Source organism: Leptinotarsa decemlineata, unplaced genomic scaffold (genome assembly GCF_025532065.1).
Source record: "Leptinotarsa decemlineata unplaced genomic scaffold, Ldec_3_MD MMD2_tig00026282_RagTag_RagTag, whole genome shotgun sequence".
Lineage (NCBI taxonomy): Eukaryota > Metazoa > Arthropoda > Insecta > Coleoptera > Chrysomelidae > Leptinotarsa > Leptinotarsa decemlineata.
In genome coordinates, this window is record NW_027412668.1 from 16,875,425 (window position 1) to 16,903,370 (window position 27,946).

Below are 27,946 nucleotides of genomic sequence, written 5' to 3' on the forward strand. Positions count from 1 at the left end.
AGGTTTCGGCTTTCTACTTCTCCATCTTCTAATTTCTAACTCTATACAAAGACGTTTAGATTATGCAAAGAAGTAACTTTCAAATACGAACTGAATGAAAAGGGTTTTTCAGTTACTTCCATATAAACATTGAATTACACGAAAGAAAATTACTTTCGAAACAAATATGTACTTTCATATGAACACTGAATTATACAAAAACACTTTTATCTATTCAGTTTGTATTCTAAACATGCCTTATTGAATTCAATCAGATACCATTCACAGGATTACTACACAATATTGTAAATGAAAGAGGTGAAATTTTACCTACATGGAACACTGTCATCGTCACTGGAAGACATCCGATACTTGCCTTATTGGTTCTTCAGTACCAAATCTTTCAGTACGAAAATTGATTCATGAAATTACGTCTTCATGTCACGATGATTGATTTTAATCTACTCATGTCATCTTTCAGACACAAACTGAAAAAAAACCCTCTCGAAACAACTATTTTCATATGCACATTGAATCACACGAAAAAAATTACTTTTGAAACAAATACTTTTTTATCAATACTGAATTATACAAAAACACGTTTTTCTACTCTTTTTATGTTGATAAACATTAGGGCATTGCTGTCTTCGTAACTACAAACACGTTATTGTGAATAACCATCACTAACATTTTTTGAAAGGTTCCTGGAAAATTGTAATTATATTGTTGCTCATATGGGATAGGTGGTTGATGGTAAAAAATGATTTCATCTGTATCAGTTTCAATTAGGTATATTCCAGTTACGTTCGATGTTGGACGTTTCGGTAATTCTGTTTATCACTTCTACATATACCTAAAAACAAAGAGCCATTTACCTAAAGCTGTTGACATAATATCAATTTCCATAGATATTTTTTGAAAGGTGGCATGTGCTGTGGGAGTATACTTATAACAAATAGCAATTGTATGAAATGATTTTGAATAAAATACGAATTAAGCACATATCTAATAGTTGGTGGAGCAACAATACCATTTCTAAAACATTCAATTTTTTTAGAATGCAATTCAGGACACCATCCGGAAGTAACGCAGGTAGCTATAGCTGGCCATCATCTGTTGGAATCTCTTCCTGACTTTTATCTGGATCGACTGGCTGGCATCTTCAAAGATCTTCGCTTCCAAGGTTGGAGGTACAAAGGTACACTGGCGATTCAGGTCCCGAAAGATGTATCGATGAGATATGTATCTAGGAGTATTTACTGCCATCCGCAGGCAGACTTTCATTAACCTATGGGTCTGGAGGCGGGGGTAGGATTGTCTTGATTATAAACAGTTTCTCTTGGAAATCCATGTTGCTTTTGCTTCCAATGATGGGATATAGGTTGTGTCAAGCAGCCTTCGCCAGCCTGAATGTTGGCTTCCTGTCGAAAGTATCTCCCAGGTATCTTGCTCTTTGTTCGTCCAAGGAATCTCCTGTCTTCTGAAGATTACGCGTCCCCCCGGTTGCGCCCTCTTCCAGGTGAACGCCTTAGGGCAGTCAAGAAATCTTTGCTCAGGTTGAAACCTTCAATCGCATAGTTGACTACTCTCAGGACTTGCAGTTCCATCAATTGTTTCGGTTTGAATCTAAACCGTTCATCGGGCAGATTATTCAGTTCTTCCATCTGATCCTCATATCTTTTCAAAATGACGCGTTCTACTACTTTGCTCATCGACGGGGCAATTTTTGGCCAATGGTTGTCGGGGAACATGACGTTTGGGGATTATGATGACTGTGGCCTCCTTGAAAGAATACTGGAAGTGTTGTAGTCGAAGTATGATCCACTCTAGGGTGGTGGCTTGGGGCCTCTGGGGAGAAGAACGCATTGTCTCCGAAGTCTTTTAGGTGCCTGGCCTCTCTGGTTTTTATTGGTAGAGCTCCATTCGCCTAATTTTGCATGGAAACCGCACATGGCCACTGTTGGGTGGTGGTCTGGAAACATTTCTGTTTGAAGGTGATTGACAATGTTTCGTGATGAATTTCACTAGTTCGGACTTCCATTGTCTATTATATAAAATGATTTGAAATCCCTGAAACAAGTAAAAAAGAATAATTAAAAAGAATAGCTGAAAATAACAATTATATTAAGCAACAATAAACTTGAAATGCAATGATAGTGAAATAACCTACAAGTAAAAATATAATAATTGAATAAATAAAATTGAAGGAATAAAAAAAAGAAAATAATGAAAAATAAAAAAGTGTAGAGATTCCAAGTCACGTTAGTTCACGACGTTTCGATTGTTGGTATCTACAATCGTCTTCGGGTGATCACCCGTCGTTAGTTCACGACGTTTCGATTGTTGGTATCTACAATCGTCTTCGGGTGATCACCCGAAGACGATTGTAGATACCAACAATAGAAACGTCGTCAACTAACGTGACTTGGAATCTCTACACTTTTTTATTTTTCATTATTTTCTTTTTTTCATTCCTTCAATTTTATTTATTCAATTATTATATTTTTACTTGTAGGTTATTTCACTATCATTGCATTTCAAGTTTATTGTTGCTTAATATAATTGTTATTTTCAGCTATTCTTTTTAATTATTCTTTTTTACTTGTTTCAGGGATTTCAAATCATTTTATATAATAGACAATGGAAGTCCGAACTAGTGAAAGGGAAACATTTCTATTATGTCCTCTGACAATTAACATGCTGTTTATTAGAAGTTTGAACAGTTTCAATTCTTTTATATTATACCAGTGAATGTCTTCACAACTGATAAATTAAGGGCTCTTTTACAGTAAACGTAAAATGAACTTTAAATCGTAATTATGAATTTCAACCTCATATTTCATTCTGTATATTGGAATATTTAAATTGTCAGATATCGCAGTTTAAAAATTTAAAATAAAATATGTGTGGTTTCTTTTGATTTTGTATATACTTTCAGTATTTTTCATTTTTTAAAAATACTTTCCTTGACTGAATCGACTCGTGCGCGATCCGACAAAAGACGAAGAACGACAAATAAAAATATTTCAATTCAAGTGTACCGCTGATTATTACAGCTCTTGTAAACTCGCTAAATTAGTCAAAATAGACTCATTCTTTGCGTTAGTCGCAAGCCTTTGTTCAAAGAAAAAAACTTCAATACCAACAATCTGGTCCCGGAGAAACGACACGCCGGAAAAAGTCGAATTGAGTCTCAAGTTTTGTTCTATCATTTCGCATTTGATATAATTTTTTATAACGGTACTGATCATCATAATCTGATCATAGTTTTCTAAATAAATAAAATATTTTTACCGGGACAAAAAGATCCCACGTATTATCCCATATTATAATAGTTATTTATGTATCAAGGTTGTAAAATAGGTTTTTATGGATCGCAGCGTGTAAGTGATAGGCCAAGCGATAGCGAGGGCTATTAACACGCCTAGGTTACTCTTGAAATATATATAACATTTTATGAACGACCTGTATATTTGATGGCATGTAGATAGATACCTCTTTATATCTAGAATACGATAAAAATATATCTTCGAAAAGAAATAAGATTATACAGGGTGTAACATAAGTACATTAAAATATTCAAGTGAAGTATTCCATGAAAATCTTAAGAAAAAGAGTCTATATGAACTTGTGTCCGAAAATGCTTCGTTTCGGAGATACGAGGTGTTGAAATAAAATTTTTTGTTCGCTTTTTGAAAATAACTCCTGCAAAAAATAAGTTATTTGCACGAAATTCGGTACCCGGGGTTTTTCTGACGTGGGAAATCATAATTCTGTATTGATTTTCATGTAACATCCAGAGGGCGCTGCGTACGCTGTCATTATTAATTTCAAGTTGCCCTAACTTTTTTGACAGTAAACTTTTGGTACTTTTCATGAAAAAACCTAATTCCTACACCTTTTCCAAGTAAAAAAGGTACACCTCCTCAACAACGCTGGAGGTGATCGTTTTCGAGTTATTTACAATTTTCTATATCGATGCATATTACTTAGCTCCTAGGGCGCTAAGTGACGTTGCTGAGAACATTACAAAAACTAAGGATGTGGTGGATCTCGTGAAAATAAACAATTTTTTCCTATAAAATGTTTAACGAAGAATGATTCGTTTTCGAAATACAGATTGTTGAAATTTTTCAAAACATGGTTGGTTTTTGTCATAAGTTTTTTGCAATTTTAGTTATTTTCATCAAACATTTCATAGGAAAAAGTTGTTTATTTTGATTAGATCCAACACATACCTGGTTTTTGTAATATTTTCAGCAACTTCACTTAGCGCTCTAGGAGCTATGTAATATGCATCGATATAGAAAATTGTAAATATCTCGAAAACGATCACCTCCAGCGTTGTTGAGGAGCTGTACTTTTTTACTTGGAAAAGTTGTGGGAATTAGTTTTTTTCATGAAAAGTACCAAACGTTTACTGTCAAAAAAGTTAGGGGCAATTTGAAATAAATAATGACAGCGTACATAGCGCCCTCTAGATGTTACATGAAAATTAATACGAAATTATGATTTCCCACGTCAGAAAAAACCCGGTTACCGAATTTCGTGCAAATAACTTATTTTCTGCAAGAGTTATTTTCAAAAAGCGAACAAAAAAATTCAATTTCAACACCTCGTATCTCCGAAACGAAGCATTTTCGGACACAAGTTCATGAAGACTTTTTTTTCTTAAAATTGTCTCAGGAATACGTCATTTGAATATTTTAACGTACTTATGTTACACCCTGTCTAGGTTTTTCGAAAATTATTTTATTTATTAACACTTCCAAAATACAAATCATGAAATTAAAAAACAACAATGGAAATTAGTTGGTGCTCCGCGGCGACTTTATTGATTTCACTGGTGCATTTGCTTTTTCAGCTGCAGGAAAACCTGGAAAAACCTGCAGCACCACATCATCTGAAGATCTTAATCTGCCAACGTCTTCTCTCTCATAAAACAAAGTGTAGGATGTCTCCAGAGGCTTCAATAAATTGAAGACATCGCCAGAACACTTTGTGACACGACTATCGTCAAACTTAAACCAGTCCGTTTCATCTTTGACCAAGGCGTAAAAATGACCAAATTCAATACCAGAACCACAGTGAACAATGACTGCATGAATATTATAATAGTAATCATGTTTGAAGATCATCAGTGTTATTATTATATTAACTGGTGCCTCATCTATACTTGTTTCCTTATAACAGTCAGTTAGCGCATGTTTGGCAATACAGTCCATCATCACCTGTTAAAAGTTCAATTTTCAGATTCTTTAACAATAAGCTTTGCACGGACTGGTTATTAGTCATATTAGGAAACGCTAGTTAAAGTTCCAGAAATTCACATTCGTTTTTGCTACCTCTTGAACATTCACTACAAAGTGAACAAGTGAGTATTTTTCCAGCAGAATATTTACAAACACAACACGAGATAGACTGTACGGAATCATTTAATTCAGAGCGGTCAGGAGTATTGATTCTGCCATTGTTTTGCTCACGAAGAGTATTCAACAAGAACCTCAAGAATTTGGAACAATCCTCTTGTTGTCCTAACAAGTATCTAGTGGACTTCAAAGACTCCAGGAAATCGGTTGGAGAAAAAGATGTTGCATTCTTACGAAACTGCAGCTGCATGAACAGGTGTTTGAGTTTGGTGAATAAGTAGGAAACATTCTCGTTCTGGTTCATCATTAAAACCTCGTTCTTGAAGTGCTTCGTCATAAACAAACCTTGTAAAATGCTATTCATGTAGCAAGTGTTTCCTAAATTATCTAATCCAATTTTCTTTTCAGGACAACTCTCTATTGATTCGTAAGGAAGAACATGTTTCACATAATCTGTAAAAGAACCATTTCTCAAGCTGCGTTCGATCCTTCCAAATGATGAAGGGTTTCGTAGAGGGATCGAATCGGAGGAAGAATAGGCCAAGCAACGAAAGATCACCGTTCTGTCTCTTTTTTGATAGAAAGAATTAGTTTTGCTATTCAACATGGTAATGATGCTTCGGTGCTTGGAACTATTCCTACTTCACATAATTTTGATGAGATCATGCTTTGGCCTAATTTCAGTACGGAACTAAAATCTCTTCAAAACAGGCCGATATATGTGGATATTCATCAGTCTCCTATCAAGGTTAATTCACAAGTGATTGATCAACCTTCTTCTTTTTCAGTGCGGTCAATGGACTTGGGTCATTCGATTGCCCAAGTCAGGCCTTGTGTTCAGTGGATCAACAGTAACAAATCTTTTTCCAAAATGATTTCATTTGTCCTACATGTCATATAGAAATAAAACATATATCTATATAGTAAACAAAACACATGAAAAACAAAAACAACTTTATTGTCTCCAAATTTGTTTAGAACTGATTATGTATGGACAAAAATTGCAAGAAAAAATTTGCCTAAAATTGTAACTGAATATAACTATGAGATTCATAGGATTATTTCTTACATAACTAAGAATTATTCAAATAATTTGTCTACATTAGTGAGATAATTCTTTCATGCGATTAAGTGCACTTCCGGCTTTGAACCAACTTATTTGAAGATCGTTTAACGAGTGATTGAGCAATATTTTCTCAACTTTACCATCGGCATGCTTGATTTCGCATTCAACTGGTTTTCCTGGAGAGAGATTTTTTAGATTCTTTAACGAAATCTTGTCTGAGGGTTGGATTTTGTCATAGTCGCTAGTGCTGGAAAAAGTGAGAGGCAAAAGCCCTTGTTTTTTCAGGTTAGTTTCATGGATGCGGGCAAAAGATTTCACGATGATCGCACGAGCTCCTAAATGTCTGGGTTCAAGGGCGGCATGTTCGCGAGAACTGCCTTCGCCGTAGTTTTCGTCACCAATTGCAACCCACTTAACTCCTTTAGCTTTGTAGTAACGAGCTACGTCTGGTACTGCTCCCCATTCACCCGTGAGTTGATTCTTCACCTTGTTGAGTTCGTTATTTTCAGCATTTGTGGCACTGAAAACGAAAAACAACTTATTTAAATAATCAAAAACAATCATTATAGAGATATGTTTGGAATATGGATGACAGTGGAAGACATTATCTAAAAGAATACTAAAAAAGACAAAATAAAATAATAAATTTAAGCCGAACTTCATAAGAACATGTCTATATGAAAGTAGCTGTTTCAGGAGGGCTTTTTTTCCAGTTTGTCCCTGAAAATTACTTCTTTGCATGATCTACACATCTATGTATAGAGTTACTTCTTTTAAAATTGATTGCTTCCTTCCTTTTCTTTGGAAGGTTCCCACATTTTTGTATCAAGATGGAGTAGTAGAAAGCCAAAAACTTTCTTCCCCAAAAATTAGTCACTCTTGAAAATACAACCGACATAAGCTTTTATAGCCAGAATCACGTTTGGAGAGAACAAAATTCGGGCTAATAAGCCTTGGTCAAATGGAACTTTAGTATCAAACGTTCCGTCTGCCACTGCCGCAGACATTTTCAGTGCTATATGCCTTGTTGAGTTCGTTATTTTCAGCATTTGTGGCACTGAAAAGATAAATAACGTAAAAAAACATCACGTTAGAATTGAGGTGACTGTGTGAAAGCTATTTTTCGTTTTTTTTTTTGAACGTGGTCAGCAGTTCTTATGCCTGACGTTTCGTTTACTAGGGCGGTAGATATTATCAAAGGTGTAGTGATAACGATCGCATTGCTCGAGTTGGTGCTCGAGTTGTTTCCGTTGTTTCGAACGCATTAACTGGTATTTGACACTAGTCTCAAATCATTATTCGTGAACGTGGCTGCTTGCTTTCTCCTAATTGGATTACCTGTTTGTGTACTTTTAAGAACAGGTATCCAGATATTACTAATGTTCATTGCCTTTTGTTTTCTGTTGAAATTATCCCTGTGCTTTTGAATTTGAATAGAGATGCAATAAAAATTCAAAAAACAGGGTTGATTTTAACACAGAAGAAGAGGCAATGAACATTGATAATATCTGGCAACCTGTCCTTAATTGAGAGAAACCAAGCCACGCCCACTAATAATAATATAACAGCAGAGTCAAATACCAGCCTCGTAGTTACCGCGTTCGGAACGGGACGTCTACCGCAGTCGTAGACGAAACGTCAGACATGATAACATGCATACAACGGCCAAGAAACCCGGTATCTCTGGCCGTGAAAATTTACATCCTTTGATCGATTTGAGGCAAGTTACGATAAATGGTTGATAATGCTGTTTGCAACTTAGTCATTGAAATTAGCTTTTTTCCCAAATACGCTTGTCAAAACTCGAGAATTTAATGTTTTATAATGAAAAAATTAAAAAGTTTTTACCAAAATTGTACGGATACGCAGATGGCCATACGTTTTCAATATTTGTTTGTTTAATACTCAAAACTTCGACTTTTATCTCGACTTTGAACTCGAAATTCGGACCTTTAAAGTAAAAATTTTGAGATTAAAGTAAAAAATTCGAGTTTGAAATCGAAATTTCGAGTTTATAAAGTCGTAAGTCTGAGTTTAAAGTCGTAATTTCAACTTTAACCTCGAAATTTTGTGTTTAAAGTCGTGATTTCGAGTAAGGGCGATGACATCTTCCCTTATGAAGACGCCATCTATGGGATCGAAAATGAACTCAATTCTCGAATATCAAAGATAAACGCTCTCTAAGGCGGTAAGTTGCAAAGCCAAGCTTTGATATCGAAGCCCAAAAAACGCAAATATGATTCAACACCAGCAGTACTGTTACGAGCCACCATAGGTCTCATCAGTGGTGCTAGGCGGAACCACAAATGCTTTGCTGGACTGAAATGTACTTCACGGCATAATCCGGGACAAGTGAGGGCGATGGCATCCCCCATGGGATCGATCCCAAGTGGTTCAGCTCATACCAATGATGAGACCTATAGCAAATCATGTACTGAATCATAAATGCGTTGTGTTTGGGCTCTAGTTTTCATCTAGTTGCCTTGCAGTGAAAGCTGCAGTGAAAAACAGGACGAATCTTGTCGATGTCGAAGCTTGTCTTTGCAACTAACCGCCTTGGGGAGCCTCGTTGAACTTTGACATTCGAGTATTGAGTTCTCTGCTGATTCCGTAGATATCGTGTTCGTAAGGAGAGATGCCATCGCCTTTACTCGAAATTTCGAGTTTAAAGTTGAAATTTCGAGTTTTAAAGTCATAATTTCCAAGAAACAGAAAGAAAAATATGTGGCCCTTCTGCGTTTCCGTATACCTAATTGAAATAACGAAATCAAACTTTCTGAAAATGAAATAAATAGTGAGTGGCATCAAATTTGGAAATATTTTACCTTATGAACATGTTGTTCGAAATGTTATCCAGATGACCGCGGTACTTCAGCCACGGTCCGGCAGCAGAAATGTGATCTGTGGTACATTTCCCTTTCACTTTGATCAGAATAGTCATATCTTCCAAATCTTTTCCGTCCCACTTGTCGAAAGGTTGCAATAATTGAAGACGTTGTGATTTTGGATCTACATCAACACTCAATTTCGAACCATCTTCAACAGGTGCAACGTATGTGTCCTGGCCAGGATCAAACCCTTTGTTGGGGAGTTCATCCCCGAACGGAGGACTCAGCTTGAATTTCTTACCGCCCGCCCCTGTGAAAAAACATTCGTTCAGTTTTGGTTGGAATTGCTCAATGGAAACTTGCCTTGGAGTTCGTCCTTTAGAGGATTGAAGTCCAGTCTTCCAGCAATACTCAGGGCTGTTACAAGTTCTGGTGAGGTAACGAAACAATGAGTGGCAGGATTGGCATCATTACGTCCAGTGAAGTTACGATTATATGATGTCACAATGGTATTTTTCTCTCCTTTCTTAACGTCTTTTCTGTCCCATTGACCAATGCAAGGGCCACAAGCATTCGCTAACACCTAGTACGAAAAAAAATGAAAGACTTAGTAAGGGCATTGTAATGAATACGAGTACAACAAAGTTAATGGGGTAATAGAAATTCTTGGTTAGAAAAAACAGAGAGGAAGAAGACAATTGGTCATCAATTTAATGAGCATGTATACAGTATTGTTACAGCAGATATTGTTCAATCTCCATGAGTTTTTAAATAATATCAGGTATTCTTCAATATTCAGAATTTTTAAATAATAGCACGTTTAACATATGAAAGTGATATAATGATATCTTTATTAGTATCAAACTTTTTTGTCAGTGTAAGATGTTTTGGTGTCTCAGTTAATATACCAATACCATCAGTTCAACTGATGATGCTTCCGTGTAGCGAAACGTATCTCAAATAAAATTAATTGTGATTATTATCAATACTTTTCTCAAAACATTCAATTATATTAATGCTGTATTATAATAATAATAATAATGACTGAATGAAATGAAATGGAATAGTACATATTATTTGTGCTAGTACTAAAGATGCAATATATGTTTGAAGGTGGTTGACAATGTTTCGTAGTTATTTCATCAGTTCGGACTTCCATTGTCTAATGTAATATAAATTGATTTGAAAACCCTGAAACAAACAATTAAAAAATTAATGAGATCAAACGAAAATAACAATTTTATCAAACAAAAAACTGAAATTACAAAGGAATAACATATAAGCAACAACCAAACAAATAAACATTAAAATATTAATAAAAGTTGAAAAATTAAAATTAAAAATTAATATTAACAAAAAATGAAAAATAAAAAATTAAAAGATTTCAAACCAAGTTATGTCACGACGTTTCGATTGTTAGTATCCACAATCGTCTTCGGGTGATAAACCGAATGTTTTATTTTTCATTTTTTGTTATTAAAAATTTTTTAATTTTTATTTTTCAGCTTTTATTGATATTTCAATTTTTCTTTGTCTGGTTGTTGCTTGTATGTTATTTCTTTGTGATCTCAATTTTTTGTTTAATAAAATTGTTATTTTCGGTTAATCTTATTAATATTTTAATTGTTTTATTAGGGTTTTCAAATCAATTTTTATCATATTAGACAATGGAAGTCCGAACTGATGAAATAGATATGCAATAGTTAATTATTTTTGGGTTTCAAACTTATTTCTATAGTACTGCAGAGTGACGGCGGAAGAGTTTTGGATATTTTGGCATAATAATAGATGAAAATGTAAGATGGAATAAGCAGGTATTACTGATAATCATCTCAGGGTTAACAATGTCAATCAAAAATTTCTCATTAAAATTATTTTTAATAGAGATTATACATATCCGTCTGAAACACTTTCAACAGAATCTAAATTGTTTACATATAGACATCTATATTTTCCAAGTCTTGCAATGTATTATAGAAGATATGAAATAAAATTATTGTCTGTGGATCACTTGCACAATACCAGATTCAAGCAAAAAACCGCAAGGATTCCTAAAGCACATTTCGAAGTCAAAGATTTCTCACATACTTGTGCCCTATTGCCAATGCAGAAGTTTTAATTGAAATAAAGTATATTACAAGTGATAACAGATTTAAAAAAGAACTGAAATTATGGCTAACTAATATAATAATAGGTAAGATAAATCGAATATTGTTACGAAAAAAAAAGTGATACAGCAAGAAAAAGCACATGTTCTCACAAAAAAATTTAAATATTCACAAGTATAAATGGAAATAATTTCACAATTCATGATCTACACCAGCTTTATATGTAAATTTGAACTTTTATTCATATGTTTTAATTCATTATTGTTCACCATATTCTGTACAATCTTTCTGAACAAGGATTTACCTTATAGAATAGACAGCAACTCTACAAAAGTGCAGTCATCAAGATCATATTGAAAACAGAACATTGAATGAAATATAAGACATATGACTTTCAACTACTCTACGTATATGGTGTATGAATGATGAACGTTATGACCGATAGTTTATTTTGTAATGTTGTTGGTTCACTGATTCATGTTCATGATATTTTCATTTATTTTTCTATTTCAACTGACATCACACACATAACAACTTACTTAGTTTATTGTTTCAGTTTTTTTGTCATACACAAGCTCTATGAACTTCAGTGACTTGTCATGTTGATTTCTGCATTTCTTCTTGTTTATATGTATATGTATTCAATCTTATGAAATAAACATTATTATTATTATTTTATATGTTGTTGTGGCATGGTTGAGCTGATTGCAATTATCACTTTCTATAATGATAGTCGATGAGTTTATCAATTGTGTTGATCAACGTTACATAACATTATAACTGTCAGTTAAAAACCGTAAACAAGTAGAGTCGATATATGAACATGAATAATAATTGAATTCAAAATCTACGAAACACGATAGTAAAATTGTTTTGGGAAAATCATTTTCCATACACTATGCATAGGTATGGCGATGTTACAATCAATAACTTCCTGACTGACTGTTATTTCTTCAAGGAGATCTGCAGAAGTTTTATTCAATATTATGTTATATTACTGTAATTTTTTTTCCCAACACCAGTTATTTTGATCTTCCTCTTGAAGATATCACTTGGTGATCGAAACACGTGTCGAAGTGTTAAAATAACGGTTTGGTTTTGAGAAAAACTTCAGTAATATTCATTACTACACCAAAAAGGTTCCAAACAGTGCATCACGAGTACAATATTATATAATGATGTGTTTTTATGAAGTTTTCTTCCATATGTCTTTTGACGTTGAGTGGTTTCAGCTACTGTATGTGAAACGTTTCTTCCTCTTCTGTATCATATCCTTCTGACATTATTATGGACCAATCGAAAGTCATATATAATAAAAGAATATGAACATTTTCATTTGACAGGAATTGAGTGTCTAATTCGTATGAAATTGAAAAGTTTTTTGGCAAAACTGCTTAATAACCACTACCTACACCAGTGATTCCCAAACTAGCAATTTGGGCGGAAACAGATTAAAAACACTAAATACGTTTGAATTGTTTTTTCCATTTTAAAGTTCTTTAAAGTTCTTTCAAATATAGCCTTAAAAAAACGCGGATGGGGTTTTCAACCACATATTTGAAAAATAAATATAAGATCTCTTGTAAATCGTAAGCACCAGCTCCACAAGTCACAATAATTACATAAGTCTCATTTTTTCATTTTTTGTATTTGTTCAGTTTTAAGAATCTAAATGAAAAGTTGTTTTCGTTCTGTATTTTATCTTCAATTATATCATTTTTACCATTTTCTTTTAGAGGTGTATTTCTCAATAGTGAATTTTCGCGATAATAATAATAAAAATATTATTAGTAATAATAATTATAGTACTTAATATTATTTAATATGTGGTTTGCGAAAAAAACTCCACAATAAAGGTGGGTCCCCAGGCAAAAAAGTTTGGGAAACGCTGACCTATACTTTTAGGAAAAAATAAATTTAATGTCCTTTATTAAACAGTTATATAAGATTATCTCCCTCGATGTATAAACACGATGAAACATTTGAAAGCTAGGCAGTGTTTACACAGTTTTACAGGAATTAGAATTTGGATTTTGTAGGTCTTGTTGAAAGCCTTGCTGAAATTCATACAAATCACGGCCAACCTGTCGTCAATGCACCAAAAACACAAAATACACAGAATAACAGTGCTTTTATTTTTCACGAAACTGTGCTAAGATTGTTATATGGATAGGCGTTCAAGGCAAAACAAGAATTTTGAAAAGAAAGATTTAAGGTCTATTGGTCTATTAATTCCACTCAGTAATCAAGAATTGAAAATAAGACAGATGCTAAATATGTTTCATACGTCTCGGAACTTTTTCGCTCGAAAACTCAGATTGAAGATAATCCCAAGAAGTTTTAAAAGTGTTTCATATATTATCAGGACCACCTATTATTTTACTTTTTTAAGTGCCTTCATTATGCCCGCTAGTAGTGAGTAGTTGCTGAAAGTTTCACTATTTTGGGAACTAGTGTTGGAGGGAAGGTATACACTTCCAAAATATACAGTGGTAATGGTTACATTCTCATATTTTATTTTGCCCGAAATGCGGGTCTCATTCCTACTAGAATAAACGAAATTCCAAAATGATTTAGAACCTGTTTTTTCAAGGATCTCTCGGATTGTTCACAGTACTTCCTGTAAGCAGTATCAATGGCATGTTCACAGTACGCCTTGTTTGTCTTGAACTTTCGAAATAGAAAACACATTTACTTTTTCTATACATTCTCAAATATCAGTTAGCCCAATGAAAACACCAAGTCATTCTTACTCATCTCAGAATCACAAAACTAACCCACCAGCACTGAATAAAGGAAAAAAATGCTGCACATGCTCGTTTTAACCTGAATCTGAACAGCAAACTTACCAGTGATATCTGTCAACGACTCATGTTTGAATGTCTTCCAAACAAGAGTTCCCGCTGCTTAAATGCAAACGTTTTTTCTTCGTTTTCACATAAAATTATGTGTTTATCGCGTCAAGTATTGATGATGCATGTTTAATGATTTCTTGCTACAAATGTATATTCCTAATTCACTGAATGAATTGGAAAAAAAATTGAAATGATTATTCACTCACCGTTCCTCCAAATTCTGCCAAAGTTTGAGAAATACCATCTCTTTCAATTGTGGCGCGAATCTGTTCTGATCCAGGAGTAACATTGAAAGGAATCTTCGATTTAACACCGTGTTTCATTGCTTCTTTGGCGATGTTAGCACAACGTCCCATATCCTCATAAGAACTGTTGGTACATGATCCAATCAAACCTACTTTTATGTCAACAGGCCAACCATTCTTTTTGGCATTTTCACCCAGTTTGCTGATTGGGCTAGCCAAATCAGGAGTAAACGGACCATTTACATGAGGTTCCAGAGTGTCCAGGTTGATTTCAATGATTTGATCATACTTCGCACCTGCAATTATGACAAAAACAAAATCATTTATATTAATTTACCTAAGTGTATGGAGTTCAAAGTGACCCTACCTTCATCTGCACTAAGGAGTACAGTCTTGTACTTATTAGCTTCGTTAGCAATTTTAGCTCGCCTGGTGGCTTTCAAATAGTCAAACATACGACTGTTGTAAGGAAACACTGAAGTTGTTGCACCGATTTCAGCGCCCATGTTACAAATGGTTGCCATACCCGTGCATGATACAGAGTCGCAACCTGGTCCATGGTATTCTATAATAGAACCGGTACCTCCTTTCACAGTCAATATGTCTGCTACTTTGAGAATGATGTCTTTTGGTGATGTCCAGCCAGATAGTTTTCCTGAAACCAAGGAAATTGATGCATTATCCTTAGTTATCTATTGGAAAATATTCCAATATACAGGGTGTCCTAGAATTCCGCTATCAGGTGATATCTCCGTTACCAGGTGGTATCTCCGTTACCAGAGAAGAATTAAAATTAGAATAAAGAAAGTTATGAAGAACAATAGTAGTAGGTTCCAAAAAACCACTCCAAGCTTTTCTCAAGTTGCACTCAAAGAATTTAACATTTTACTTGAGTTCCACAAGTAAGTTAAGTAATTTAACAAACGGAATATATCAAAACTCAATACCAATTTTCTTCATACAAGCATCATATCATATAATTCTTAAGATCAACGTTTTAAAATGTTTGAAGAATTTTTGATGGATGGTTTCAATAAATAGAAATGAGATAAAATTTTGAATGGATGAACTAATAATTGGATTCCTCTGATCAATCGGTTCGCTGAAATTAAACCAGCCTCAATTTCAGCCTTTAATCAGTCCGAACTAATGAAATGCACAATGCACCAAGAAATATTGTCAACTACCTTTAAAGAAACGTTAATTTCAGCTGATGTGACGGTATGGCATGCACCATTAACCCGATTCACTGGATCATCCAAATCTAGCGAAGTAACTTAATATAGTCATTTCAAGGCATATAGTAATACAGTAGCCAAATACTTTGGAAGTTTATATATGCCTCCAGATTCATTCTTACAATGTATCATACATCTAGAGACAGAATTTCTTAACAATTTATGTGCCACTGATTGCATAGGCTAAAAAATCAAAACAAGATCAAAACAATGTTTTCAACCCTTGTTATAATTTTTCTTTGGATTATTCATTTTCTCTTTTCACAAGGGTAAGAATTTATTATACTTTGAAATTTGCCAATAGAAATTTGAAAATAATTGTTAAAATGAAAAATCAAAAACTTATCATTTTAAAAAACCTTTAAAATATAATAGCATAAGTTTTTGGACCTTACTATATAAAATATACGTTTATTTCATCACCTTGTCTTGTTTTTCATCAATTCCTAAACCGTTCACAATCATATGATACATTTATTGGGAGCTCCTCGTAACAGTGATGAAGTCAGATCATGGTCACATATTTTTTGATCGAACCCTGTGCAGAGGTGCACAACAACTCTTAGCCTACACCCCCCTGCCCCGCCACATGTCAGCAAAAAATAAAATCTCGACCCGAAACATCAAAGAGACCGACGGGAGTGAATTTACTTCTGTTTACTAATGTACGGTGCCCAAACGAATGAATTTAATAGGGATATATCCGAGTTACAGTCTATCTAGAGCCACTGTTACCCCTTCAGAAAATCTAAGGTGCTACTGTGACAGTGTGCCCCAATAATATATCTAGAGTATACTCTATTTCAAACATTAACATTTCATTTAAATTGAAAGGGTTATATTTATAGAAAGAAAGTTTTTGGCTTTCTACTACGATATGTTGATACAAATGTGTAATCAATTTCAAAAGAAGTAACTCTATACATAGATGTGTAGATTATGCCCCACAGACTTTAAAGAAAGTTCAATGAGAAATTTTAATAAAAGTTTGAAAGACATGTATCTTACACGACAGTGATAGGGCACGACATATGCAAAAATATTTTGGCAATTTCTCACATATCCGAATATCATGAAAAAATAATAAAAATATATACCAATCGAGGTTGGGTTTAAAAGCTGCTCTCATAGCTATTATTATTACTATTATTATTTTCACCGTAGTGTGCGCTGGTCAGGCCCTATCCCCCGAAGCCCCGATACATTCGGGAGGGCGCGCCAGCATTATCAACCAATGACCACTCCCCACACCGTGAGGTAAGTGATCATTGGGTCCGAGAATCATGTGCCCTGAGCAAGCGCAGTGAGCCAAGAATGACAGTCTTCTGCATCTGTGCGGCTAAGATTTCTGCCTTAGTGCGGCAAGCCGGTATGATTTTAAGATTCGAGAGTAGAGAATAGCCCTGGCGCCGAAGATAAGATACGTAATCCCTAAGGTTTTGGGCGGAAAAGGCGGCATGCTCTGGATGTGTTTCACACCACAGAGCATGCAATCTCGCCATGTACCCTCTTCGCGCAGGTTCACTACTCTCGTAGCAATGCATAAGGCTATCTCTTAGCTCATGCGTCCACTCAAAACGTCCGTTTTCATTGCCAGGGTTGTCATCGGTAGGCAAATCATCGTTATGGGCCCCACCACCTTGCCTCTGACCCCTCCGAGCGGGTCGATTGTAGGGGCCCCTTCCTTGATCACTGGGATCCAAGTGTTGGGTCCACCGGTTGGTTAGCCCTGAGGACCCACGGCCGGCACCGGAGGGAGAATAGAGTTCTCCTTCCCGGGTGCGCCGGGGCTGCCGGTCCGGTTTTGCAACAGTTGCTCGGGTAAGTGGTGTCGCAACTCACCAAAGGCCAAGGGTGTTAGTGGCCATCCCTGCTTTATTATTATTATTATGTAAAGAAGTAACTTTCAGACACAAACTGGAAGAAAAAGCCCTCCTGGAACAGCAACTTTCATATGAACATTGAATTACCTAAAACAAAAATTCTTTCAAAACAAATACTTTTATATGAACACTGAGTTATACAAAAAATTACGTTTCTCTACTCAGTAAGTTTAAAATTGATGACCTCCTTTCTTTCTTTGTAAGATTTTCACATTTTTTGTATATTAGAAAGCCAAAAGCTGTCTTTCTCACAATTCATATTGTTCAGAAAAATATGTTTTTATTTGAAAGATGTCATGTTTGGAGTCGACAGAAAAGTCGATTTTTTTATATCTAAGATAAACAAGGATTTTCAAGACGATCTATTGCAATGCCAAACTTCGACATTGACGAACGAAAAAAAAAGCCTTGTATCCTTCTTCGCAGATTTTAGTGCAAGGCAATTAGATGAACGCAGGGCCCAAAAAAGAAAGCACGCATGATCCAACACCGGACAGCGCTATTTCGACCTATCATAGATATCATCAGTGGTGCTAGGCTGAACTATAAATGAGAAAAAATAACTGAACTGTCCTTGAAGGGTAGGCTCAAATCAATACGTTGCCCTTTTTTATCATCGCCAACTTTGACAAGTAAAAAACATAAAACTCTTAGATGGGTTTAAATGATAAACTTATTCATGATTGACTCCCTATACACTTTTATATAAATAACAAACCTTTACATGATCATTGGAAAAAGTATATAACGTTGTTTTGGATACAGATTTCTGGTTTGCATAATCACGATTTTTTCAAATAAAAAGTAACAATTGACTTGAATTTAACATACCTGTATCAGAATTATAAAACTACATCTCTTGATGATGCTAACTTGAAAGAGAAATGCAAAGAGACTTATAATTCTGGTGTGCGGAAAAAGTATTCGTATTGGACTAATTCATTGTCAGAGGTTTTAGTTTTATCTTTCAGATTAAGTTGAATGAGGAATAAAGACTCTGTGGAGGAGTAAGTCTCCTCTTGAGCAGCCTGAAATACTGAAAGAGAAGAAAATGAATAAAAAAGAATCTTCTTAGCCCACGTAAAAATTTCCGTTGAATGTTACCCAATTATTCGAAAGGACCGAACAACATTTTCAATTTCCATTACTCAGCTAATAAGTATTACTCCTGAAGTTTTGTAAACCGATGAGTTTACTTGCTTGAAAATCAAATATGTCGTCATTATTCATGAATGAAAAATAAGTTGCCTGAATAATTATTTTTTCACACACGTACCTGTTAGTCGAACACCAATGACCTTGGGGCATTTTAATTCCCAGGGAATATTAGCCATTACATCCACAGCATCTGCACCCCCAACGCCAATACAAAGTCCACCAAGACCACCCCCATTTGTTGTATGGGAATCAGTTCCTATCATCAAAAGACCAGGAAATGCATAGTTTTCCAATATAATTTGATGAATGATGCCTGAAAAAATTATCATTCACTCAGTAACTTGCAAAGGCAGAATATTAATTAGAAATTGCTCGAAAACTTATGATAGGTACATACCTGACCCCGGTTTCCAGAATCCTACGCCATATTTGTTACCAGCAGATGCTAAGAAATTGAATACTTCTTTGTTAAGTTCTTTAGCTCGAGCAAGATCTTTGACGCCTCCTTCTTGAGCTACAATAAGATGGTCACAATGTATAGTACTTGGTACAGCTACCCGTTTTAGACCACTAGAAATGAATTGTAACATTGCCATTTGTGCCGTGGCATCTTGCATAGCCACACGATCAGGGCGTAATCTCAAATAAGATGTTCCTCTTTCGACATCCTGTTGTAATAATTATTATCGATAAGTTAACTAATTTTCTACAAATGCACTTATATATTAATATATAATTGTGTGGTCAAGGACATACCTATAAAAAATTGAATTTATTGGGGTGGCTCACCACATTCGCCTCGGTATTTCTACGAGAAATGATGAGAGTTAGGGAGAAACTTTTAGCACAGGCATATGTGGGTCCGCGAGAAGCATATTCCAAGATTATTTTGAAACATATAGGATGACTCTCAAAAAAAGTTACATACCAAAGTTATATTTTCTCTTATGGAACATCCTATATTTTTTACTTTTAGATACTGTAACTATAGACAAAATGAAGGTGAGTTATATTATATTTCCTATACTTAAAACTGACCGTTTCTGAGAAATTTAAAAATACAGGCCATCATTTAAAAATTGCTTTCACCCTGTCACGTGTAACGAGCTGCTCGTTATTAAATGTACTGCTTAGCTCAAAGGTTAAAGTTAACTACCACATGAAATTTTTAATGCAATATTATTTAGAGTGGCGAAAAAATTTGTCTCAAAATTTGGGACACACATTTAATTAAAAACTTCTTAAAGTTGAATGGAACACTAAGTATTTAGTGGCGTACTTTGACACAGAAGTAGATTCCCTTCAAAACCATATAAGGGTTTCCTATACCTATCTCTTCTGCTTTTTACACAAAAGGCGTTTTTATATTTTACTTATGAGTAATTATTTCATCTTGAAAATGGAAGACCCTGTATTATAATGAAAAGCAAAAAAACATTTTTGAAGTCATTTTATCGAAAAATTAAGAATTTTATATAGTTTATTACTTCAATAAATGCTTAATATGGTGTCCATTATTCTCGATGCATAGGCGAACTCTTTCTTGAAATGAGTGCTGAACTCTGGATAACATATTTTGCGATATGGAATGAAACGCTCTTCTTATTCGTACTTTCATATCCTGAGGTGTCGTTGGCGGTGTATCGTGAACAATACTTTTGATATATCCCCACAAAAAATAGTCGGGATTTGTAAGGTCCAGAGACCTGGCTGGCCAGTTCTGTGGACCTCCTAGTCATATCCATCTATTTGGATATTGTCGATCTAACTCGTTTCTAACACGTCTATCAAAGTGTGCAGGAGCACCATCTAGATGCATCCACATCCGCTGACGAATATTAGTAGGTATACTTTCCAACAGCATAGGCAAATTACCCCTAATAAATCCGAGAAACATGACGCCGTTTAAATGTCCAATCAAAAAAGTAAGGACCTACTACTTGCGTTCCAATTATTCCACCCCACACATTAACAGACCATCTGTAGCTATAGTGAAGTTCTGTGGACCATCTATGCTGGTGATCAAGGGTTCTAAAAATATTAGGGTTTTCGTCACTGTAGTAGTGAAAGTTAAGTCTGTTAACTAATCCGTCGTTATGAAAAGTTGAATCGTCTGAAAAAAGCACACAAAAAAATTCTTCATCACCAAACTTTTCTAAAACCCATAAACGGTAAATTTTCATTATGTGGACACCCGGCGATTTTGAAAAAATTTTTGACTGTACTTACGTATTTTGATGCGTAGATTACGAATCCGAAAGAAAAAAGCGGCGCTCTCCCTTATTTAAAAAGTTACGGCCCTTCAAAGTTCAGAAAAGGGCAACTTTTCAGCCTTCTTTTTCACTAAATAAACTATTTAAAAACACAAGCATTTATTTAGTAGGTCACCTTTACACCTTATTCCTCCTTCTTTAACACTTTTCACTTCAATAATCAACAGTTTTCTTATAAAAATGTTAAAAAATGTACGGAGCTGCTTTTTGGTTACATATCACTGTATTTTACGTTTTTAAGGTTGATGATATGGTTGGTACGACTGATGCAGTCCAACAGATTTTAAACAGATTTTTTTCATTCTTTAGATCGTAAATTGGTTTTTGGTAGTGTAATACGAATTTGAAATAGTTGGCGACGGCAAATACCAACCGCTTTTTTCTGAAATGTCACTAGTAACTAACCTAAAAATAGAATAATGTCACCAGGAGAAGCATTCGTTTTTAAATTAAGTTTTTTATAAGAAAAATGTTGATTATTGAAGTGAAAAGTGTTAAAGAAGGAGGAATAAGGTGTAAAGGTGACCTACTAAATAAATGCTTGTGTTTTTAAATAGTTTATTTAGTGAAAAAGAAGGCTGAAAAGTTGCCCTTTTCTGAACTTTGAAGGGCCATAACTTTTTAAATAAGGGAGAGCGCCGCTTTTTTCTTTCGGATTCGTAACCTACGCATCAAAATACGTAAGTACAGTCAAAAATTTTTTCAAAATCGCCGGGTGTTCACATAACGAAAATTTACCATTTTTTGTTTCATAATAATAATTAACGTCATCTAGGCCAGAGCCTACTATTATTGAAAATGTATCGTAAATGTATGTTTTTATTGACCCCATATTGTAATTTTGGTATTTACTTCACTATGAAATCAAAAATATATTTGCTAAGAAACAAGCGAATTTAACATATTTTGCCTCAATAATTAAGACACATGCATCTTCTTATTTTGAAGAATGCTTTTTAATATTTCAGAAATGGCAACAAATTTGAGTTTTCACATTTGCCACCTTATTTTAAAAAATTTAAACTTGTACTTTTAGCAAATCTACGTATTCTTTAATAAAAAGTTTTTTAAAACGCTTTTTAAGCTTTTCATTATAATACAGCGTGTTTCATTTTAAAGATAAAAAAATTACTCATGAGTAAAATATAAAAACGCCTTTTGTGTAAAAAGCAGAAGGGATAGGTTATAGGGAACCCTAATATAGTTTTGAAGGGAATCTACTTCTGCGTCAAATTACGCCACTAAATACGGAGTGTTCCATTCAATTTTAAGAAGTTACTTAATTAAATGTGTGTCCAAATTTTGAGGCAATTTTTTTCGCCACTCTGAATAATATTGCATTAAGAATTTCATGTGGTAGTTAACTTTAACCTTTGAGCTAAGTAGTACATTTAATCACGAGCAGCTCGTTACACGTTACAGGGTGAAAACAATTTTTAAATTATGGTCTGTATTTTTAAATTTCTCACTCAAAAACGGTCAGTTTTAAGTATGGAAAATATAATAGTAACTCAGCTTTATTTTATCTATAATATCTAAAAATATTAAAAATATAGGGTGTTCTATAAAAAAAATATAACTTTGGTATGTAACTTTTATGGGAGTCACCCTATATATTTCAAAATAATTTGGAATACCGAGGCGAATGTGGTGGGCCACCCTTTATACGAGGTCTATTCAAACAATAAGATGAATGTTCAAATTTCGTACATTCCATTAGCAATTTTTTATGTTGGTACACTCATCTCGAACATATTTTGAAAGTTTCAGCTGTTTAGCTTGTTCAATTTGGTGGTGATTAGTTAGTGGTGGTTAGAAGTGTTTTCCGTGTCTGGCTTTTTTCTGCTTTCAAAAAAAAAAGTGAATCAATGAATTTGTATCAAATTTTGTGAAAAAATGGAATTAGGTGCTCAAAACAATTGAAATGTTGAAAGTAGCATACAGTGGTACAAGTTTTTCACGGAAGGTCAAGAAGATGTCGCTCGTCCTGGACGCCATAGCATATCAACAACCATTGAAAATTTTGAGAAAGTCAAGAAAATTGTTATGGAGTATCATCGAATCGCTATTAGAGAAGTTGCTCAGGATGTCAACATATTGGTTGGCTCATGCCATGCAATTTTTTAGTAAATTTTGGGCATGTAGCGTGTGGCAGCGAAGTTCGTTCCAAAATTGCCGAATTTTGACCAAAAAAACCGTTGCATGAGCATCGCTCTGGAATTGTTGAATGAAGTCAACGGCGCTTCAGATTTGCTCAAATGGGTCATAACTGTTGACGAACTGAAGTCTAATCGTCCCAATGGAAGAGCACAGGAGAACCAAGATCAAAAAAGCACTCCAAGTTCGATCAAATAACAAGGTTTTGGTTACTGTTTTCTTTAATTACCGTGGCATAGTGTATCAGGAAATTTTTCTTCATAGTTGTACAGTCAGTAGGGAGTATTATCTGAAAGTTATGCATCGCTTGCGAAAAGCAATACGAAGAAAACATCCGGTATTGCGGAAAAACATTTCATCACCTTTGCATCACTATAATGCACCTGCTCACTAGTCATTGCTTCTTCGTAATTTTTTGGCCAAAAACAACACCGTGATCATGTCTCGAACACCGTATTCACCAGATTTAGCCCTCTGTGACTTTTTACTGTTCCCAAGAATGAAGAGACCCATGAAAGGACGGCGTTTTGCGACGATTGAGGAGACAAAAAACGAATCACTAACAAACCTCAAAGGCATATCGAAAAGTGCAATTTAGGATTCTCTTGTGATCGACTATGTAGATAAGAATCCAAACCGTGTTACCCTCGTAATACAGATAGTTGGTTAGCTTGATACTGAAAATTCGCTGTATGCAAGGGCGTCGCCAATGGGGGGCATGGGGGGCAGTTGCCCCTACTAGAGATCAAATGTAGCTAGCCGCAAAGCGACTAAAGTGCGAGCAATTGACTTCCTTACCAATTAATAAATTCCGCATCGCATGACAAAAAGTAAATAAACAAGGTTTAATGTATATTATAGAAAGTATTGGAATATTCAGAATAACATTAGGATTTTGACATCCCTTTTTAAAATCGCCGCCATTTTCATCACGACTTCATTCATAAGAAACCAAAAAACAGCCTACAGTTGAATAAATTTACTACAATCCTTGTGTTACCGTTCATTCTAGTATGATGTTCGTTTGGGTATATAAACACGTGAGCCGCTGTGAGCGAGTCACTTTTTAATTGAAAGCGATCAACGAAATAAGCTAAACAAGCGAATTGGAAAGCGATTACCGAACATAAAGAACGAAATCGAACTTTGGCAGCAATTGTGGCTCGATAGGCTTAATTTAACAAATCTTACAGTTGTTGATGTCCTAAAAGAAACAAATTCCTTCTTTCCCGAAACGGAAAAAGCATTGAAAATTTTGATCGTTTTACCATGCACGACCTGTATAGTAGCTGCCTTTAGCAGCCTCAGAAGACTGAAAACATGACTGAGAAGCACCATGGCAGGAGATCGCCTTAATGGTCTGGCCATGAATAATTTAAATGATAAAGTGGTTGAAAGTTTAACGCAGGTTATGTTTTAATTGAATATTATTTTTGTTAAAGTAAATAATTATTACTGTGTTTAAAAGTTTGATTTAGTTATTGTGCTGTCGAGGGCTTGTGAAGTTTTATATACTGATATCAGAACCGTTCTTATTACAATCGTCTTCAAGGCAAAGACTCCCAAAATGTAACGCTTTATGCTTTCGACTGTGCCAGGGGTTCATATTTTTTATCCTCCATAATATTGCCCCATTGCTCCCTCCCTTAGCCATAAGCTGGCGACTCCCTTGACTAAATGGATTTCATTTCGTTTGAATTTCAAAAAATGGTTAGCGGCAGATTTTTTGAGGGAAAAAATGGAATCAATCGAGGCTGACCGTAGTTTTCATGAGGTATAAAAAGTGTTGTTCAACGAATAATTTTCTGATGATTCGATCTGCTGAAAATATCTCAGGGAATTGGTTGAAAATTCTTGCAGGTTCTGGTAAGTGCCTGCCAGAAAACAACTAATTCTCCGGTTAATACTACGTTGGATATTGAATTATATCCGACAGACATGTATGCAAGATACCTTACAAAGGTCAGTCTTACAGATGTTTCTCGGTCATCCAGCAGCAGGATGAATGTTTCGAAATTTTATTTCGAAATACTCATTTTCTTGTACGTATGTATCTCTCCTCGATACAGTTTTCATGATTTTGGTTCTTCAATATGTTCATCAAGTATTGTCAAGTCCATCAAAAATCAAATTACATGGGAAATGTTTAGCATGGCGCCCCAAAACATATATTTTGGCAGGTTTCATTTAAATTACTGAACCTTTTCAATTTTGTATGTTAGAACACAAGCATTCAAAAGAATATAAATTTAAAATATTATCCCAAGTGAATACACTTGGAACGTTTTATGTATATTTTTGGGTCACTCAAGGTTCACATATCAGTTTGGAAACTTGAATCTTTTATTCTGAGGAGGGATTTTTGGGAACCTTGAACCCTACTGAAACCTCTGGGGTATGTATGTTCGGACAGAGCCGGAGGGTCTCACAAACCTGGGATAAAGTTGTAAGCGTCTGGCAAATGTCACCCCGACTATGGCCAGTCCGACTCTGCTTCAACAATATTTTTCAGTTGCTAAATAATAAATCTGGATTCGTTCAATTTAGTGCCTACTATTTTGGAATTATAGTATAGTTATACCGCCAACCTCCAACTGTCAACTACGAACTGCCTCATACAGTATTTTTCCCGAGTAGAGAGGACTGGATCCTCCGGGAGAAGGAAATATCAAGAGCAGATAGTTGTTGGTTCACAGATGGATCAAAAACACCTTCCTGTTCTGGTGCAGATGTTTTTAGTCGCATCAGACCCAGAACAGAGATATCTACCTGCCTAGGAACTTATGCGACTGTATTTCAAACGGAAATTTACGCTATTGAATTGTGTGCGGAGAGATTGGGAAGAATCCAACCTCATACACAAGTCAATAAAAATATTCTCGGATAGTCACGCGGCGTTGGAAGTTCTTGGCTCCTATCGAGCAACGTCTAAATTGGTAGCAAATCGCCAAAAACGACTCTCCTCGATAGGAAGACTCAACAGTCTGGATTCCTAGGCATACTGGCCTGGAAGGCCAGACCAGATTCCCTTCCAAAGGAGGGTGCTGCAAGCAGCTTCATCGGACCAGAACCTGTCATTGGCATCGCTTTAGGCTTTGCCAATCAAACATTGAACACCTGGATGATAAGAAGACTTATGGACTTCTGGCAAAATCTTCCAGGATTGGTTCACTCCAAGGCGTTTATTCACCTTTCAAAGCTTGATACCAAACAGTTTTTGGACTACTGTAGGGATGAACTACGATGTCTAAAAGGCCTTCTTACGGGTCACTGTCACTTGAATCATCACACGTACTGTCGGAAGACAGTGTGTGTCGCCTTTGTTTGGAAAATGATGAAACAGCAGAGCATACACTTTGTGCCTGTCCCGCTAGGGACCAAATCAAGTTTTTAGAGTTCGTAAGGGCCGTCTTACCATCTGACATGAAAGACAAACTAATCAGCTTCGTTAAGAAGCTGGGTTTATTTGGTCGAGTGTGAATAGGTGTGAGTCACAATAAACCCTTGCGGGTTGCGGTGGAGGGTCGAATAGACCCGCTCACTTTAGACCTAACCTAACCAATAGTTAAATATTGGTTTATACTCGTTTTATGTTTTCAAATAGAATAGCAAGTCGGTATTGAATAATTATCTAGGGCTCATCACATCGCATCAATCTATTATTACTATTTTAATTCGATATGAACTTTGGCAATCAATGTCAAAACAGACACATTACCTCATTAGATTAGTTATATAACCTAATAGCCATGCATTATCGAGACTTATCACTTGAACATTATTTTGAAGTCTTCAATCAGCATCAAAATAAAAACAAATTTATTTACGTGCATAATTGAAAAAATTCGATTCAAAGGTTCCAATGGCCAAAGGTTATTCATCAAGATAACAGTTTGAAAAACAAGTGTGTTATATTTGTACCTGGGTTGCGGGCTGATCAATATGAGAATATAAAATTTTTTCAGATAAAGTTAGAGGCCTCCCCAGCCTTTTCTTCACAACTTCAAGATTTTTAGTAAGTTTCTCATATGGCAATGGGTTTTTATCAAATTTGCTCATAGCAACTTTGGCCGCAGCTGCGGTTAGAGGTGAAATATGGAAGCATCTTGATTGTATCTCACAGAAAAGAAGGCTGCTGGCTTTGCCACCCTGAAAGAAATCAAAATTATTGAAATTTCAATACCATCAAAAATACAATGAAGTATTTACATACTTCAGTATTTACAGTATTTACTTGATCGAAACCCAACTTCATATTATAATGAGCTATATATTTTTTCTGAGTTTTAACCCTATATTCAAAAAAATGTAAAGAGCGTATTTTGAGGAGTGCAATTTCTGAAAATGAAATTATGTAAATTTTATATCACTCACCTGGCGATGCAAAACTCGCATACAGTACGCCATGGTTGCAAAACTATTAAAAGCCGAACTAATTTGAGACGATTCTAAAGTCAATGTCAAAATCGAACTGATCGGCTGATCGGGATAAGCACAAACAAATACTAAATTTAAAGACCACTGTGGTATTAAAGACTGAAATAGTACAAAAGGCGCCGTTGACCTGAAGTTAGAACGTATGAATGACCAGGTCACAGGTCAGAACATAAAGCAAAGAAACAACAAACAGTAGTATAATCACGCGTCAACACCTTTGAAGTGCTTTGTTGGAAGCACCCTACACTTCTGAAAGGTGGTCGAAGATTTCCAGTGCTCCGCTTATTTCAACAAACTGCGCGCAACCATGTCGCCGTTCATATAGATTTCATATACTAGATGCCACTGAA

General features: G+C 35.2%; 1 protein-coding gene across 2 annotated transcripts; it reads right to left on the reverse strand.

The window, feature by feature from the left end:
- Nucleotides 1–6,285: 6,285 nt before the first annotated feature.
- On the reverse strand, nucleotides 6,286–27,874 carry LOC111514798 (probable aconitate hydratase, mitochondrial). 2 transcript variants are annotated; one of them, XM_074179922.1, is made up of 9 exons: nucleotides 27,534–27,871; nucleotides 27,081–27,308; nucleotides 19,127–19,397; nucleotides 18,848–19,042; nucleotides 14,818–15,105; nucleotides 14,412–14,746; nucleotides 9,606–9,825; nucleotides 9,240–9,552; nucleotides 6,286–6,934 (listed from the first exon to the last, which is right to left on the reverse strand). In XM_074179922.1, exons 1-9 carry the CDS (start codon nucleotides 27,564–27,566, stop codon nucleotides 6,451–6,453), a joined length of 2,367 nt encoding a protein of 788 aa, XP_074036023.1. In that variant the 5' UTR covers nucleotides 27,567–27,871; the 3' UTR covers nucleotides 6,286–6,450. The 2 variants fall into 2 exon arrangements, with proteins under 2 accessions (XP_074036023.1, XP_074036024.1); XM_074179923.1 differs by lacking the exon at nucleotides 6,286–6,934 and adding an exon at nucleotides 7,139–7,471 and having other exon boundaries at nucleotides 27,534–27,874.
- Between the last annotated feature and the right edge of the window lie 72 nt (nucleotides 27,875–27,946).